The sequence below is a fragment of the Ambystoma mexicanum genome, chromosome 13, assembly GCF_040938575.1.
Source record: "Ambystoma mexicanum isolate Mex_15411 chromosome 13, UKY_AmexF1_1, whole genome shotgun sequence".
NCBI classification, from domain to species: Eukaryota; Metazoa; Chordata; class Amphibia; order Caudata; family Ambystomatidae; genus Ambystoma; species Ambystoma mexicanum.
In genome coordinates, this window is record NC_090938.1 from 339,512,198 (window position 1) to 339,529,016 (window position 16,819).

The window sequence follows — 16,819 nt, forward strand, 5'->3', positions numbered from 1 at the left end:
TAGGCTGTTAACGTTTTACAAATGACAATTGACAACAGGACTTCGGCTATTGAAAACCCAATTGGAGTATCATTTGATGTTGTAATACATCTTTAATTGCACTCCATTGGTGCTACAGAAAACAGTGTCTATTATCAGCAATTTGTCTATTATCAGCAATTTGATGACCCTTTGTTATTGCCTTGCATCACTCCTCTGGCCTCTTTGGTTATACAAACCATATTTGAAAAACTAGGTACTAGTTCCATCCATCCATACTTAGGGGACACCTGGTGGTAGATCTATTAATTGGAGAATTGTTACCTTCCTGTTAGATTTCCTTGCAGACACCATTTGGAGAACTGTTGGCTATTGCTACAAATCGTTAATTGGACTCTGTTGTATTCCAGTAATGTTTTGGGACTATTAATGTTGTTGCTTGTCATGGTGTGAACTGCATTGTGCATTTCCCTCATATTTGGCAGAAAGATTCTATCATTCTATCTATTCTATTACCAACTGTTGATTCCAAACCAGTTCAGGATGGCAGTAATGGAACTTGCGCATTCCAACCTGACAGCTGGGGACCGGAGCCTAGAGAAAACACAAACGACTCTCCACAGCAGGTTTTACTGGCCCGGGTGCTTGCCAAAGTTACATTTTTGTGGCACTTGCACAATTTGCTTAAAAAAACACGGCACTGGACGATGTTCCCCAGCTCCATTATAGCCACTTGCGATCATTGAGGTGCCCTTTTTCAGGACCGTAATGGACATTGTGATGCTGCTAGAACCCTTGTGGTCTGAAAACAAATACATACTGGTGATTCTAGTTTATGCAACCAGATATCCTGATGCCTTTCCCTTGAGAAGCAACACCAGAAAGGCCATCCTGAAGATGCTGATAACAGGGAGTGTGGAGAATGTGAGAAGTGTCGGAGGGAGGAGACTAAGAGGAGAACAGCTGAGGGACAGAAGTATATAAGGACAGGAGAATACCAGGGCATGAACGGGAGAAGACTGAGTGAGGCTTGAGTATCTGGAAGGCATCCACATGATCCCCAGATCTAACCCTGCTAGTAGAGTGGGTCACACCTAGGAAGCCCCTGAGGTAGTTAAATAGATAAGATACTTGCCTTTCAGCCATCCCATTGAGGTAAGCAGAACTTAGTATCAGTTGCTGGTCAGTAGATGCTAACCTGGGAAGCCGGTACACCTGGGTTAGGGTGGCATTTGCCATCTCTAGACAAGAGAGAGAGGGGGACGACACATAAAGCCTGTGTCATATCAATAAAAAAGGCCATCTGTGACCATAACCACACAATAATAGTATGTAGATTTACTCCACAACTGGAAGAGCCTTAAGGCCTCTCCAGCTAGACCTGACGTTGCGAGAAAGAAACAAAACACATTGAATCATCGGCAGGCAGTTTTATCCATAAGCATCCCTGCTGCTGCAAGACATCCTGTAGTACAAAAGAAGTAATTTCAAAGGCTCAGAGAGAGGCTCCTAAGGCCATGCATATCCATGCGTGATGCACTGTTCCTGTTGCTTGGTTTTCTGGCAGCATGTTTATTTGGAATGATACAAACTTACTAACTCATTGTCTATCAGCAGAGTGTTCCCACGCAGAGAATACAAAGTTGATCATTTACCAAGAGCCAGCATTAATTTCGTATTCAGCAGGGTTAGAGAGAATATCAGGGATTTACCAGCAGCAGGTTTCCTTCCTAGACAGCGCAATTCGGCAACGTAAAGGGGGCAGTGTATTCCAAGATGGTGGCCAGGGCAGATGCATTCTTCGTCCAGCTCCTAACGCCCAAGAAGTTCAGGTGAAGCTAAAAAAACAGCCACTTACTGCCCTGCACAATTTTCAGGAGACAGGTACAGGCTCTCAGAAAGAGCCCTGTACAGGGAAAGGGAACAGAATCCTTTTAAAGCCCAGCAGCTGCAGTCAGTCATTGTGAAATGTTTGATAAGAAGGTTGTGACAGGCGGTTGGAGAGCACTGCAAGGTATGTTGAAGTGTTGCTGGGTATGAGAGAGGGAGAAGGAGCAGGTGCTGGAGAAGGAGGTAACACTAGGAGGTGAAAGTGGTATTTAGGAGGTGATTACCTCGGGAGGTAAGGGTGGTATTGAGGAGGAGATGGTAACATCAGGCAGTTTAGATGGTTCTGAGGAGGAGGAGGATGATTAAAGGGTACAGCAGAAGCCGAAGGAAGACATGGACATAAAATAGACAGAATAGCGAGGAATCGTAAGGCTGTGCTGGCCCCAAGTGGGAGTAAGGGGGGTACCAGATCCAGAAAAGGATGCCAGAGAAGTTTTATTCAGTGGGATGATGGAAAGGAGATACACGATCTGGGTGAGAGAGCGAACAGACCCTGAGCATAGGTTGGGTCGTGGAAGGTGTAGATGGTGACTCCTGGCACCAACTCTGCCCAGTGGAGAAGCTACAGTAATAGCTGTGGCTTGTAGACCAGACAAGAAGTCTCACTGTGTAGACTTTTTCTAACACTGGTGAAGATCCAGGGTTTGGTGAACACCTAGGAAACATGCAATGCCACTGGGAGGTGTCGCATTATCACACCAAGCGTGAGAGACCTTTAGTTGGCTTTCTGATTACATTGTTGATTTCAATTTTTTGTGTGAAAATAAAACCCATGAAAATGTACTTACTGAATCACGTCTTTTGTACATTTCACAAGGCCTCTGACTAGACAAATCAATGAACCTTGGTGGCCGATTTTCTAGTCCTAGATCTGGCACTTGACTAAATTGTATGATTATGGGCAACCCTTTAAACCCCAACTTTCGAAATGTCAACATGGAATACAGTGTAAATCTATGATAAACTGTACAATGTATCGTTTAGTGTTGTAACTACACATTCCCACTGCCAACCCTGCCCCTAAACCCCCCAGACTACGCACACACCATTAAAGTTCTGTGTGTCACATCTAATGTTATGATGCCTCTGGTGCAATGCATGTCATCTATAAAGTCTGCTCCTCACTTCAGCTAGATCCATGCATCAGAAACACTTAAAATGGAACAACACGTTGAACTATAGACTATTCTCAAGGAGTTAAAACTATTGACAAGTGTCCATGATTTCGAAAACTACAAAGAGAATCAATAGGTGTCTTTAGTGTCCCTGGACATTGTGCTGCTTTATGTTTTCTAGATAGACCTTAGTTGCTTTATAGGCTGTTAACGTTTTACAAATGACAATTGACAACAGGACTTCGGCTATTGAAAACCCAATTGGAGTATCATTTGATGTTGTAATACATCTTTAATTGCACTCCATTGGTGCTACAGAAAACAGTGTCTATTATCAGCAATTTGTCTATTATCAGCAATTTGATGACCCTTTGTTATTGCCTTGCATCACTCCTCTGGCCTCTTTGGTTATACAAACCATATTTGAAAAACTAGGTACTAGTTCCATCCATCCATACTTAGGGGACACCTGGTGGTAGATCTATTAATTGGAGAATTGTTACCTTCCTGTTAGATTTCCTTGCAGACACCATTTGGAGAACTGTTGGCTATTGCTACAAATCGTTAATTGGACTCTGTTGTATTCCAGTAATGTTTTGGGACTATTAATGTTGTTGCTTGTCATGGTGTGAACTGCATTGTGCATTTCCCTCATATTTGGCAGAAAGATTCTATCGTCCTATCTCGTTCACTAAAATATCTCATGGCAGAACTGCTTTCTGTTACATTTTTCTCCTTGACCTTTTCTTCGCCAGATATTGTTCGTAACAGGAGCACCTTGTATGTATGTGCACAACGAACGACTGGATCAATTTAGCCACGTGCAAGAGGAAGCGCTATGAAGAAGTTCTGCATCAGCCCTGCAATTTGCGATTTTCTTGGCCAAGCTGCGATTCACTGGGCAAAACTCTCCAGTTAATGCAGCTATCCACCTGTTGACATCACTTTCCATTGAGGTCTTGAAGAAGCTTTGAAGTCGGCAAACATGTCATCCCGCCATATTCTTTGCATCTCCAAAATGTGGAATAACTTCCAAAAAGAAAGTGATTAATGCTACATTTTGAAAGGTAGTCTGCGAAAATAGAAGGTTCAATAAAGCATGGAGAGAGGCGTTCCTACAAGAGAAAATGTTCTTATGACCAGAGTTATTCATGCTTTTACATCAGAGGATTGACTAGAGAAAGAGACATATCATCTGTGAAAAGATGCTCCAATACCAGGAATTACATCTATAGAGGGTCGTACACAGGGACTGTGGAGAGATGGTCTTATCAAGGGAGTGGTCCTATTCCAGGACTTACTACCACAGTGGTATAGCTATTAGGGCTATGTGGAGATTTCTCTATAAGGTTAAAATGGCAGTATGACTATGGGCATGTCTGCCTCTAAGGAGACTTCACCTGTTTGGAACCAGATGCTAAGTGTTTAGGAGAGAGTGCTTTGGAACACTGTGCAGCCGCAGGAGAGATGTCCTTCAGTGCCACTATACTATTTTCCCCTCCCAGTGGGAGTGGCAATGACGGCAAGTGTTGCAGCTGTCCGTTCAAGAGCGAGAACAGTGCTCCACCAGCTGGGACCTCACCTATCAACTGCACACCAGTCAGTATATCCGGGCAGGGCCTTGCAGTTCATAGCACAGAGCAACTCCTGCATCTCATCTACCAACGTGTCGAAAAGACTGCAGGCTTGGCAGAGACAGCATTGGGGTTGGCCAAGTCCAACAATGAAATCCTGACCAAGCTGAAGGACGAAGTAGGTGAACTGAGGCAGTGGACCAAGCATAGAGGGAATGACCAAGAAACCCCCATTCCCGCTCCTGTTGAGCACCTATCAGGGCAAGCTCCCCCAACAGTGCAAAGGACATCTGCCGTCCAGGCGGCACCACTTGTGCAACCAGTTCCGGAAACGGTTTGCAAGTCCCCAGAAGATGAGACTGATGGCATGGGCAGTGTACAAGTGTTCATCGAGGAGTTGCGACAGCTTGGGGTGGCGGCGGCAGCACAAGCAGCAGCAACAGGCCATGCACCATTTCAGGCAGAGAAGACCCCGAGGGAGATGCGTCTGGCAAGTGAGATAGCTCCGCTTCTAAGTCCGGTAAGGAGAAGCACCCTTAAGCAAATGTACTTGCATTGTGAATTATTACAAATGAAATAGTGTTTAATTATTCTCTACGTTTGCTTTTTGTCTGTTGGCTTAGTTGCTAAATCATTATTAAAATGTTTGAATGTGTTTTTGAGAACCTTTCTTGCATTGATGCATCAACTGGCAGATTTTCTTCCTGTCTAGCCTGCATCTGCGCGGTGCTGAGATGCATGTATGGATAAAGACTTTTCATCCCCACAGATCCAAAATAGCCAGGTTTGCTGCTCAACTAGGTTGCTGCTCATCTGAAAAATCACCTCGGTAAAAATACGAATTGCAAAAGAGGTTTGGCATTCGAATTGGGTGTACAATGTTTGAAATCTGGGAGCAATGGAGTACTTCCTTTATATGTTTTTCTTTAGGCCCAGGGTTACGCTAATTGAACCTCCCAAATCTAAGGAACTGGCTCCCTATCGACCATAATTCTCCATCCTCCTATTTTGGAGAGAATGAAACTTGCAACGCTTAATCTGAATCCCAATCAGAATGGTATTTAATATATGAGGGACACTTGCATTTAAACGATAATCGTCCTAGGTTCTCATCTACACAAAAAAAGCATTGGTTCTGAATGCATATTATCAATACAAGATATTTTCATTTGGTGCCAATGACCTTCAGGGTTCTTCAGCAAGGTTCTACTTGTAGACTTTCTCAGTTACTGGTGAAATAAGGTCCACCATTTCCTTACACCGTACTGTCCATCATACCCTGCATCATACCCTGCACAGCTCCATTTGATGGATAACAATGCACTACAAAGATAGTAGAGATAAAATAAAAATGTATTGTAATTAACTTGTGGGTAGGCTTGTGGCCAAAATATGGAAAAAGCTGGCCACTTCCCAAGTGACATGCAAAAACTAGAAACCAGGTTTAAGGTGATGCTGTTTAAGGCACAAGGATTTGCGGTACAACATCCCTCTCAATCGTATGTGGCAGCAGCGCTCCATCGTAAGATTAAGGGTCGAGCTTCAGACCGTACTGCTCCATTAGACAAGGACAATAAGCAGATGGACAATATTGTTGAAAGAAAAATGCAGAACAACTCACTCCATTAAAGGCAGGCACACACCAATGCTGTTTAAGCCGGCTGGATCAACTTCATATGGAAAAACATTTCAGCCCTTACATGCCCCTTCATCAGATATATAGGGGTTTGTGGTAAACGTCAAGGAGAGAAAGCAAATTGCTATCACCCTTAACCCCCTTGATATGTCCATGGCGCATAAACCTTGGGGAAGAATGCACACATGAAAAACAGGCTTAAGTCAACGTACCTCTTGCATTATACAAAAAGCATTCCTTAGGGGAGGGTTCCATAATCCCATGGCTACTATCATAACCAATTGTGTCACAAATGTACATAGTGGATTGTAAATGTATATGCAAACATTAGATTTTTTCATAAAATCAAAATGTAATTCTAGAATGTAACCCTCTTGTATATGAGCGCATACAATTTCAATTACAGCACTGTTTACCACCTTACTCTTCAATTTACCGACAGGTGAATATAACATTGTTCTTTAGGCACTGACTCATAACCCTCCATACCACAATGCAGATCACAAGCCTAAAGAATACTTAAGCTGATGTCTTTAGTATACAACAGAATCTTATATTGTTTCCTTGCTCTCAGATTCAGGCCAATAGGGTAATTCATTCAGCATTCTCAACAAAAAAACCCAAGCAATTTCAACCAATGGGTCACATCATAACTTCTTGGTGACTCGGCCTTTTTCAGCAGAAATATATACAGCAAATTACTTCTGTAAGGTGCTTCTTTTATGATGTATTCAAAGGTGAACGGATGAACTGCTCACATTTAGTCAGAGTATGATGAAAAGAAGAAAGGGCCAATGTGAGAGGGAGATGAGAAAATTACATGTCTGTAATTCATATTAAGCCTAGCCCTCTTCCCCCCCTAAATGTGTATTCATCACAATTATTGCAATATTACTGTTTGCCTTGATTTTGTACAATACTTTTTGTGTATTCTCACGATGTCATTCCACGCTCTTGTAGAGGAGCCGCAGGGGCTCTATAGCAGTCACCCCAATTGCCAGCAGAAATACACTGTGGCCCATCAAAAACTCCCCACCGCAAGAACGGAAGACTCAGCCATTGGGCAAAGTTTACTGTCTTTATAATCTAACAAAATTACAGGGATCACACAAGAAAAACATGAATTCTCCAGAGCTCTCGTGTCCTGAACATGTGTCACCCGGTTTTATCCAGGCATGATATTGCAAAACCAAGTTCTGTCACTGAAACCTATTGGGCGCACATTGGTCAGTTTAGGCGAACCACATATGTATCCTATAAGGGTTAATTCTACTATTGGGTAGCCATACCTGATGGCTCCTCCTGGGACGGTTACCAGGCTGAGTGTATCTTTTCAAGACGATGAAAATGAACATGAAGGGGCTGCCTGTTCCCTAATGTTGCCATCTCTGATCACCTAAGCCTGGGAGAGTGCATTCAGTTGGTAGTTCGTGAGCAACACGTATCTTTCCACCTCTTGTTTCGATGGGAACTGCTTCTCTCCGTCTACCTTGTTTGTTTGTTTGTTTATTTGTTATGCGCACCGGACCCTGAGGTAGCAGGGCGCAAGAGACAAGGAAGTTTACAGCTTGGTTACAGAAGTTACAAGTTACAGAACAAGCAAGTTACAGAGTAGACAGTTTTTTGGCTCTACAGGTGAGACAAGTACAAATGCAGATAGAGCGCCACCAAACAGTCAAAATCAATGGCGAACAAAATAGCAAGTCAGGTAGAGTACAAGTGGAGGTGCGAGAGGTAGAGTGCCATTTATGTTGCATTCTCGGTGAGCCATTTTATGGTATTCTTTCTGAAGTTGTTGAACGTTTGGTCGGATCTAAGTGCAAGAGGTAGGGCGTTCCATAACTGATGCCCTTGATGAAAGGGCATTGTCTTGCTCTGCTAGGTCAGTCAAATCATTGTATCCAGCCTTTTGGCCATCAAAGCACATCCTATCAAAACATTTCTAAGCTACTATTACAACAATTCACCCATATTGGGCAGCAATAACAAGTCTCTATCAGTTCTACAGGCCCAGTGCTGCATTACCACCAGATCGCAGAAAGCCCAGGTGGGTGCGATTCACCCCAGATAGGAATTCATTAGCAGGGAAGATTCCAGGGGGAGCCACAGATCAGAAAGGGGAGCTGGACTGACTACAATCCCACTTCTTGGGGGCCGGCCAAACCACTCACATTTTCTCAGGACATCCCTGGCCATTTGTTCATCCTTAAAGACCAGTTTAACAGAATCTACGGAATAGGCGCGTTATAAATGCCAATGCCATATCGTAATAGTCACTGGACAGTCTGGAGCACCCCACCATCGCATCCTTGGTCACAAAGGCACACTCCCCAACAGAGTGGAGTCAATGAAAGCATTTATTTGAAAGGGAGTCCCTCGGTTCTCGTCTATCTATGGTACCCCATGAAGGAATACAGTGGATCTTCGTGGCCCCTCATGAGCCTTAAGCTTGTGCAAATACCTCCCATAGCGAGGGTTACTTACACTTGTTACCCTCTCACCAGGGTGCTTGGTGCCGAAATGCTTGGGGCATTAATTGCCAATGTGAGGAGGTCAATACCCAAAGTTGGGGTCTTCAGGGGCTCTCTGGGGGCGTTTGGTTGAAGTGACTGGTTGATCTGAGGCTGCCTCCTCAGTGTTGTTACGTCATCGACAACATGAGCTTTAGACTGGTGGGGACACAAGGAGATTGGCCCTATATCTAGAGTGGGAGTGCACACAGACCCATCCCCAAGTAGACTCTCTCCACCCCTCTGCACCCTTTCCCTTCCACTGGACCTCAATCAAATCCATTAGTCGTTTTTTTTTATTTTTTTTATAACTTCCAAATCAGAGAGCACCCGATCGCAGGAGCAGTTCCGGATCGTGTTGGGCTCTGGGTGTGCTGGGTCTGAAATGGGCAGATTCCCCTAGGTGGAGGACCTGGCTGCCCGAAAGGGGTGTTAGGCACAGGAAGGAGCTAGCCCCAGAGTGTGCAGCTAGCATAGTGTATTGCTCGCCCAGAGTGCACGGACAGTCATTAATCACCAGCGCAGTAGCAGAGCCAATACTTTGAATGCAGGTAGACGACGCAAGTACTTACAACCACATGCACGCTTAGAAAATAATGAGCACTTATACGGCTATTTATTCATAGCTTGGAAGCAACAAGTGATAACACAGAAATAAATCACAGAAAAGACAGAGAATTCAAAAGAAAATACATCACCGTGGGCGTAACTGAATCCCTCATCTCGCCAGAAGCGGCAGGAAGACCCCGGTAACCGCCAGGCCGAGAGCACAACAGCCCACAAGTATGCTGGACAAAGGCGTCCCCCTTCCGACTGAGGTCTTTGTACTTATCTCGTCTGACCGCTGAGGGGTTCCGCATATATGCACTCCTCAAACAGGGGTGGCAATTTCTCAAACCTTGTGACCGTTGGTTGCCAGCTGGGTCAACCAACAGTAACCTCAAGGAGCAAAGCGCTTCCCTCCTCTCCTAAGAACAAACGCTACGGAAAACAGTTCCATAACTCATAGCAAGACATAACAAAACCAGCTTTCCCAGCAGACTGTCCTTGACTGGCTGCATACCAGGTTTGGAAAGCATGTTTTTTTTCAGCAAAGCAAATTCATCTCTCAGCAAAGTAAATACAGCTTTTCACTGAGGCATGGAATAAATATCCATTATGGCTCTGAGTGCCCCCAGAATACACTGCGCACCAGCGCCATGTTTTAGCTCAAGCATAACAATTCCACCCTTGGATATTTATCTTCCATAGCCCAGTGGCAGAGGTGTCGGTCTCTGGAACCGACAAAACATTAGAACTAAGTTGAGAATGCATTGAATACAACAACAACAAGCTATTATGATAGTTAATATAATACAAATGCAAGCAAAAGTGTAACGCAGTGTTCCCCCAATATCCGGAATCCATGAAAATAATCAATCCCACCAATTCCCAGTATGATCTTGGGATCGCTCAAACCTCGAATATGACTTTCAATGGATCGTGAATGGTCACTTAGATTGAAACAACACATACCTTCAACTGCGTTACAACCTAAATTATGCTTCAGCAGTAGATAATCAACGGTAGCCCTGTTTTGCAAAGTTGCTTTTCTAATAACTTTGCTGTCAAGGAGTAACTCTTCTAATGTCTGAGAAGTATGATTGAGTCCTTTTACTACTAGACATGCTAATTTGATTAAAGATTTGTAACCCCCAGCAGCTAAACCCCAAACTCCCACTAATGAAAGGGTTAATGCTAGAACCTCAGCCTCCGATAGCAAATGCACATGTGAATCACAATCGGGGGATAAACCCACAGACTCGAAAGTTGACCTTTTGCTTCGAGATATTGCTGGGTGTAAAGGGAACATCATTAGTCCTAATCGAGTTGAGGCACATGGACCTCCGGAAATGTTAGCTGGAATGTAAGTGTATGTGATGTTGCCACAGGAAAAGAGCCATCCTGTTGGAAGTTTCACATGATTCAGGTGACTGGCAGCTATCACTGTATGATTGCAAGACATAGTATTATTCAAACTGGTATATGTGCTTGGAACTCGTGAACACAATCGTTTCTCGAACACAGTTTGATTTTGCTGTTTGTTTAAATTGGGCTGTTGGCATTTGCCAATTTCTTTTGCATTGCATGTCATAAGGTAACACACATCGCCTTGAGTTACATTGTAGGTTATAATACGTGTCAAGTTTCTCCATTTGCGATCCGTTTCCTGGCAAAACCTGCAGTACTCATAGATGGAAAAGGATTGCCTAATATCTACATCTTGAACCAAAGAATCATTGTGCTTCAGAACCGGAACTGGCATTGGCACCGCTACTAAACAAGTAGTCAGTAAAGCTTCAGCATTGGGCACGTCAGTGAGGCAAAAGTGCGTAATGTTGAGCACATGTTGTGCCAAATACGTCCACATATTCTCCGTTTGGGTGATCATTGGAGAATATTTCCGCCGTCCTGAAGACGCCACTCGCATAGCTGGGATCAATGTTGTTTTCACTTGCACCTGACGTGTTTGTCGCATTCCATAAATCCATGTCTTCGGTCTGGCTGGCTTTTCGGCATCGGCAGACGGCTGCTTTTGGACATCATTGCTCATCATCATCGGTTACCCCTGGATTGCTGGCACAGATGTGACATTTTTCATTGGTAGCAGCATGCCGTTTGACTCTCCTGAACGGAGTCCATTTAGTCCCACAATTACACCAGCCAGACACAGGATCTACAAGGCAAACCCAGAAAAGAGATATCAGTGTTGTAAATCACTCTCTTAGGTAACATTTATCTGCGGGCACATACTGCCATTTCTTTCTACCGGGCTCCATCACTAAAACTACTTGGTCTTTGCCTAATGCAATGACATCTGCGGGCACTGGTGGGCCACTTGGCCTTCCACCCACACCTTTGCACCCAGTACCATACTGTCTGAAGAGCCAAAACCACGATCCCCACGGGTAGTTAACATTGTAGGAGGCTCCCCCTTCTTAATCTTGGACAACTTAACAGGAATAATAATTAGTTGGGCCACCCGATCGCCCTTGTGGATCGGTAACAATTGGTCCCCACTATTCATCAGGATGACTTTGATCTCGCCTTGGTAATCTGCATCAATGACCCCTCCCAACACTTGAACTCCCTTCAATGCTAGGCCAGATCTAGGGGCAATCCATCCCATATGCTCTGGGGGAATTTGTACTCCAATCCCTGTTTCAATTACAACAATCCCTCTTGGGTCTAATCTGATTTCCTCATGGGAATACAGGTCTAACCCTGCTGACTCGCCCAATAGGGAGCTAAAGAACCCGGGGTAATTTCCCAGTACAATAGGGTTTCTCTGACTGAGTTGGGTTGAGTCTGTAAAGTAGGAGTCATTAGCCGCATCAAAGGAGTTTCATTCTCATTCACAGGCCTATTGTTTAGCACTTGCACCGCATCAAACACACGATTACGCCAGCCTGCCAAATTGCCATCTCCAGATTTGCGTAGCTGTTCTTTCAACAAACCATTCATCCATTCAATGAATCCTGAAGCGGCAGGGTAATAAGGCACATGGTAGAGCCATTCAATACTTTTTTCCTGACAATATTCCTGAATCAATTTGCCTTTGAAGTGTGACCCATTGTCACTTTGAATCTGCAAAGGCACTCCGTAATGCAATATGATCTGATCTAACAACTTAATGGTGTTCAGTTGTGTGGCACGCTTGCAGGCCAAAACCATCATGTATCCTGAGTATGTATCCACAATAGTGCATGCATACTGACAACCTTTACTGATTGGCAGGGGACCGATATAATTAATCTGCCAAATTTGACCTGATAACTTTCCTCTTCACAATGTACCCCGGACAATCTGAGGGATAGGCCTGTGCTGTTGGTGTTGTCGCACTGGGCATTGCAAAATTATTGTTTTCACCAACTCTAAAGGAATACTGATTCCTCGCGCTTGTGCCCACCTGGTAGTAGCCTTTTCTCCAAGGTGCCCACATTTCTTGTGAGGCCACTTGGCCAAACCCTCCAAATCGTCTTCCTGAGCCTCCGCATCCACAGATGAAATCTTGGTGTGTTCATCTGCAACAGAATTAAACCAACGTTCTAATGAGTCTGTAGCACAATGCGCATCCACATGATACACAGTGACTTCACTTTGTGATAACATTTCTGCAATATCTTGCCACAGTTCTTTTCCCCACAACTTTTTTGAATGAATCTTCCACCCATTCTTTTGCCAGGTTGGCAACCACACAGCCAACCCATTCGCCACTGACCATGAATCCGTGTACAAATGACATCGACCAGGGGTCTCTTGTTTCAATGCCTGGTAAACTGCGTAAAGTTCTGCAAACTGACTGCTCTTCCCTTTCCCTGATGTTGTCAAAATCTGTTTTGTCTTGGGATTATACGACACCGCTTTCCAGTATCGCTCTGTTCCCACATATCGGGCCGAGGCATCCGTGAAGCAGGCATGCTCTGTCTGCTCCACGGTCAAATCGCCATAAGGTACTCCCCATTTCACGGGAGACTCACGTTTTTCAGGCACTTCCGGTGGTATGTAATCTGAGGGCGGTATGTTGGATACTTGCTCATGAAATTTTGCAACTCCACCCTTCTCTGATTTGGCTCTGTCTTGAATGTACCATTTCCATTTAATTATGCTGGCTTCTTGGGCATGTCCTATTCTGTGTTTTAGGAGAGCTCCGTACCCATTGCATAATCAGTATTTCTGGCCTCATCAATACATCATGGCCCACCGTCATTTGCTCGGTATCAACAAAGGCCCAATAACATGCCAGCAACTGCTTCTCAAACGGAGTGTATGAGTTACCAGCATCGGGTAATTTGCGGCTCCAAAACCCCAATGGCACACGTTTCCTGTCTTGATTCACGTTTCCTGTCTCTGCCACACACTCCAGGTAGCATAATTGTCTTGCACAGACACATTCAACTCCACTTCGCCTTCCTTCAATGGCCATAGATCAAGTACCTGCTGCACGGTATCTTTTGCCAAATCAAATGCTTTTTTCTGCTCTTCCCCTCCCCACTGAAACTCATATTTCTTTCGTGTTACTTTGTAAAGGGGGGCCAGTATCTGTCCTAAATGGGAAATGTGCTGTCTCCAAAACCCAAACAGCCCTACGAACTGCTGAGCTTGCTTTTTGTTCATTGGAGTGGTAAACTCAAGAATCTTCTGTCGGGCCTTGGGCACCATTTCTCGATGCCCATTATGCCACTGAATCCCTAGGAATATCACTGTCTCAGCTGGGCCTTGAATTTCATTCTTCAATCCTTCCGTAATGACTTCTAACTGATTTAGCACACTGCGCTCATCCTTGCCCTGAATCAAAATATCATCAATGTAGTGAGAGATTTGTATGTCAGGTGTACACAGTATCTTGTCTAAGTGCTCTGCCACCAGCCGGTGACAGTCGGGCTATGTATGTACCCCACAGGTAACCTTGTAAAGGTGTACTGACGCCCGCTCCAAGAAAACTGCTCTTGGCACTCTTGAGCAATTGGCACAGAGAAAAATGCATTGGCTAAATCTACCACTGCATACCAAGTCCCCTCAAACTTTTGGACATTCTCAATCAGGGTAATGGCATCTGGGACTGCGGGCACTAAGGGAGGAGTGTGTTTATTCAACTCACGGTAATCCACTGTCATCCTCCAAGACCATCCCCTTTTTTGCCAGGCCAGAGAGGATTGATCCATGCGGTAGTAATAGGGCGTAACACACCCGCCTCCACATACCCTTTGATGGTGTCTGAAATGTCCTTGTGCCCCCCAGGAATGCGGTATTGCTTCATTGCTACCCGCTTGGTTGCCACAGGCACTTGCACTGGGGGCATCTTCAATTTGCCTACGGTAATGGGTGTGCAGGTCAATGCATTCACCCCAAACTGGTACGTTTTACCTCCAAGTCCCAAATCAACCCTTCCAGAATTGCAAAGCCAATTATGTACTCGGGTATCGGGACAATCAGCACTTGGTATTTCTGCCTAGTCAAATTGCCTATTTTCATCTCCACTTCAGTTTGTACTGCGGGGGTCTTCTTTCCCCCGAGACCTGTAATAGTAAATTGTCTTCCTTTCAATCGTGCTGGATTGCCATGAATCAGAGAGGCCTCCGCCTCGGTGTCTATCAATGCTCGCACCCCTTGCGTATTTCCTGGCCCCCAAAAAATCTTAACATTAACATGGGGCCGCCTATCAACTTTTATGCGTGCAGACGCTGCCGGAGCTTGGCCGTAACCCTAGTCAATTTTTAATGAGTGTGACCTGACTCTGCCTCTAGCATTGCACTCACCACCTTCCTCAAATCAGCGTGTGTTGGCTGGTACGGGGAAGGTGTCCCCATAGACCCTTCTTTTTGTTCTTCCTCAGGAGGAGCAGAAGGTGAGGTGTGTCCCCCTGTGGCTTGGTTACTACCTGTTTCTTAACCTGTTTATAGCGCTCTTTGGCTGCAAGCCCTCTAGTTCATACATTACCCTAGTTTCAATGCCATCAATTTCTTCTCGTGGCTCACCATCTTTTAACAAAGCCAAAAACATGTCTTTCCTGGACACTCGGGAGTCTCTACTATCTTGCCTCCTGCCTTCAGTTCTTCTCTCACTAGCCCCTCTCTCTCCCGTGGCTTGTCATCACTCTTGTCCCACTCCCCTAAATCAGCCAGTTGCCGAATGGCATCCACTACCTCATCAGTGGGTTTGCCTGTCATACCTACGAGCAAAGTCATAATGACACTTTTGTATGTGGGCGGTGCAGTTCTGATCACCATATTTCTAGTTGAAACTGAAAGCGGCACGGCCCCCATGTGTCCTGGAGCATCTATATGAATTGCCTCTTTCATAGCATGCTATCTGACCTTTTGAATCGCCTCTTTCAAAGTATACCACTTTGTTTCCTCGCAAGGCCAATCTGTAGTAATGGGGTACTTACGGTTACATGCTTGGGCTGCTAGGTGCAACAAAGACACCTGTGAATCTTGGCCATTATCAGGGGGCGGCCCTGCCCTTAAGACCTCCTGTACATTGGTGTTAGTTGACAAAGGTAGAAAACGCAGTGAGTCCGTGGAATCTACCAACAACCCCGCACCGCCCCCATCTAGCAATCTCACCATCCATGTCAATAAAGGTTCCCCTGATTTTTGCCTCGAACGAGTAATGATTTCCCCAACCTCCTGCTGGGTGTAATCCTCCAGCGTGGTTAAATCCACAACCCCGCCTGCAGGATTCTGCGCATGGGGCCCGGCTCGCCTTCTTCTAACTGGCTTAGCCACCACTGTCTTCTGATTAAATTCCGCTTTGGGATCTGACTCATTTGCCGAGCTGCTCTCTGGACTTGTTGAGTTAAAAATGTCTCCATCCCAGTTATCGGGATCCCAATATACACCTGCGGTAGTGATTACAGCTGCCACTTTTCTTTGGTTGACCCCTCCCCGTCTTGTCCTATACTTATACCGGGCTACTCTGACTGCTGCCCTCTCTGCCACGGCCTGATATGTATCCGCTTTATCTTTGAAAGGTTTCATTTGAATCTGCTGCATTAACGCAATCTGCTTTTCTGCAGCCAACTCTTTTTCTAATCGCAAAATATCAATTTTAATTTCCACATTTCTTTGATGCATTTTCCTATAGGCATGCAGGAGGACCCAACCCCGCCTACCCAGCGCAGTGCATTCCTTTCCCCTCTCTACTGAAACCTGTTGTAAACAAGACATTACATCAGACGGATCAGCATCTCCCAATCCCTGATCCCATGTTTCACTTAGCCCCGCGCCGCATGCCCACACCTAGGCCAATTTATCATATGGGCTCTTAGCCCAGCCTGGAATGATAACATCAGAACATTCACTGCCAGCGGGAACGCTCTTTTTCCTGAACAAACTATTCATCATTGCAGTAATGTACAAAACCTCTTTATTTATATATATTTTTTCCTTTCCACACTGCAGTCACTCGTGCAAACACGCACACACAACGAAAAACAAAACAGATTAACACAGTCCAACACTCGCTGCCAAATAACTTTCACTTGTAATGTAAGCAAAGCCTATCTGCGTTCAAACAGATTCTTTAATATTTGGAGTAATTCATCACAAATATCCCATCCTCGTTGCCAAA

General features: G+C 44.9%; 1 protein-coding gene across 3 annotated transcripts in view; it reads left to right on the plus strand.

Annotated features, from left to right (window-relative positions):
- The window catches only part of C13H14orf93 (chromosome 13 C14orf93 homolog), an 881,501-nt gene that overhangs the window by 122,744 nt on the left and 741,938 nt on the right, over window positions 1-16,819 (plus strand). For 2 of the 3 annotated variants that reach the window (XM_069633837.1, XM_069633838.1), the window contains exon 2: window positions 3,740-5,078. The exons of the other annotated variant lie outside the window; for it this stretch is intronic. In XM_069633837.1, coding sequence (XP_069489938.1) covers window positions 4,452-5,078 — 627 coding nt within the window. In that variant the 5' untranslated portion in view covers window positions 3,740-4,451. The remainder of the gene's footprint in view (window positions 1-3,739; window positions 5,079-16,819) is intronic. 3 annotated transcript variants of the gene reach the window in all.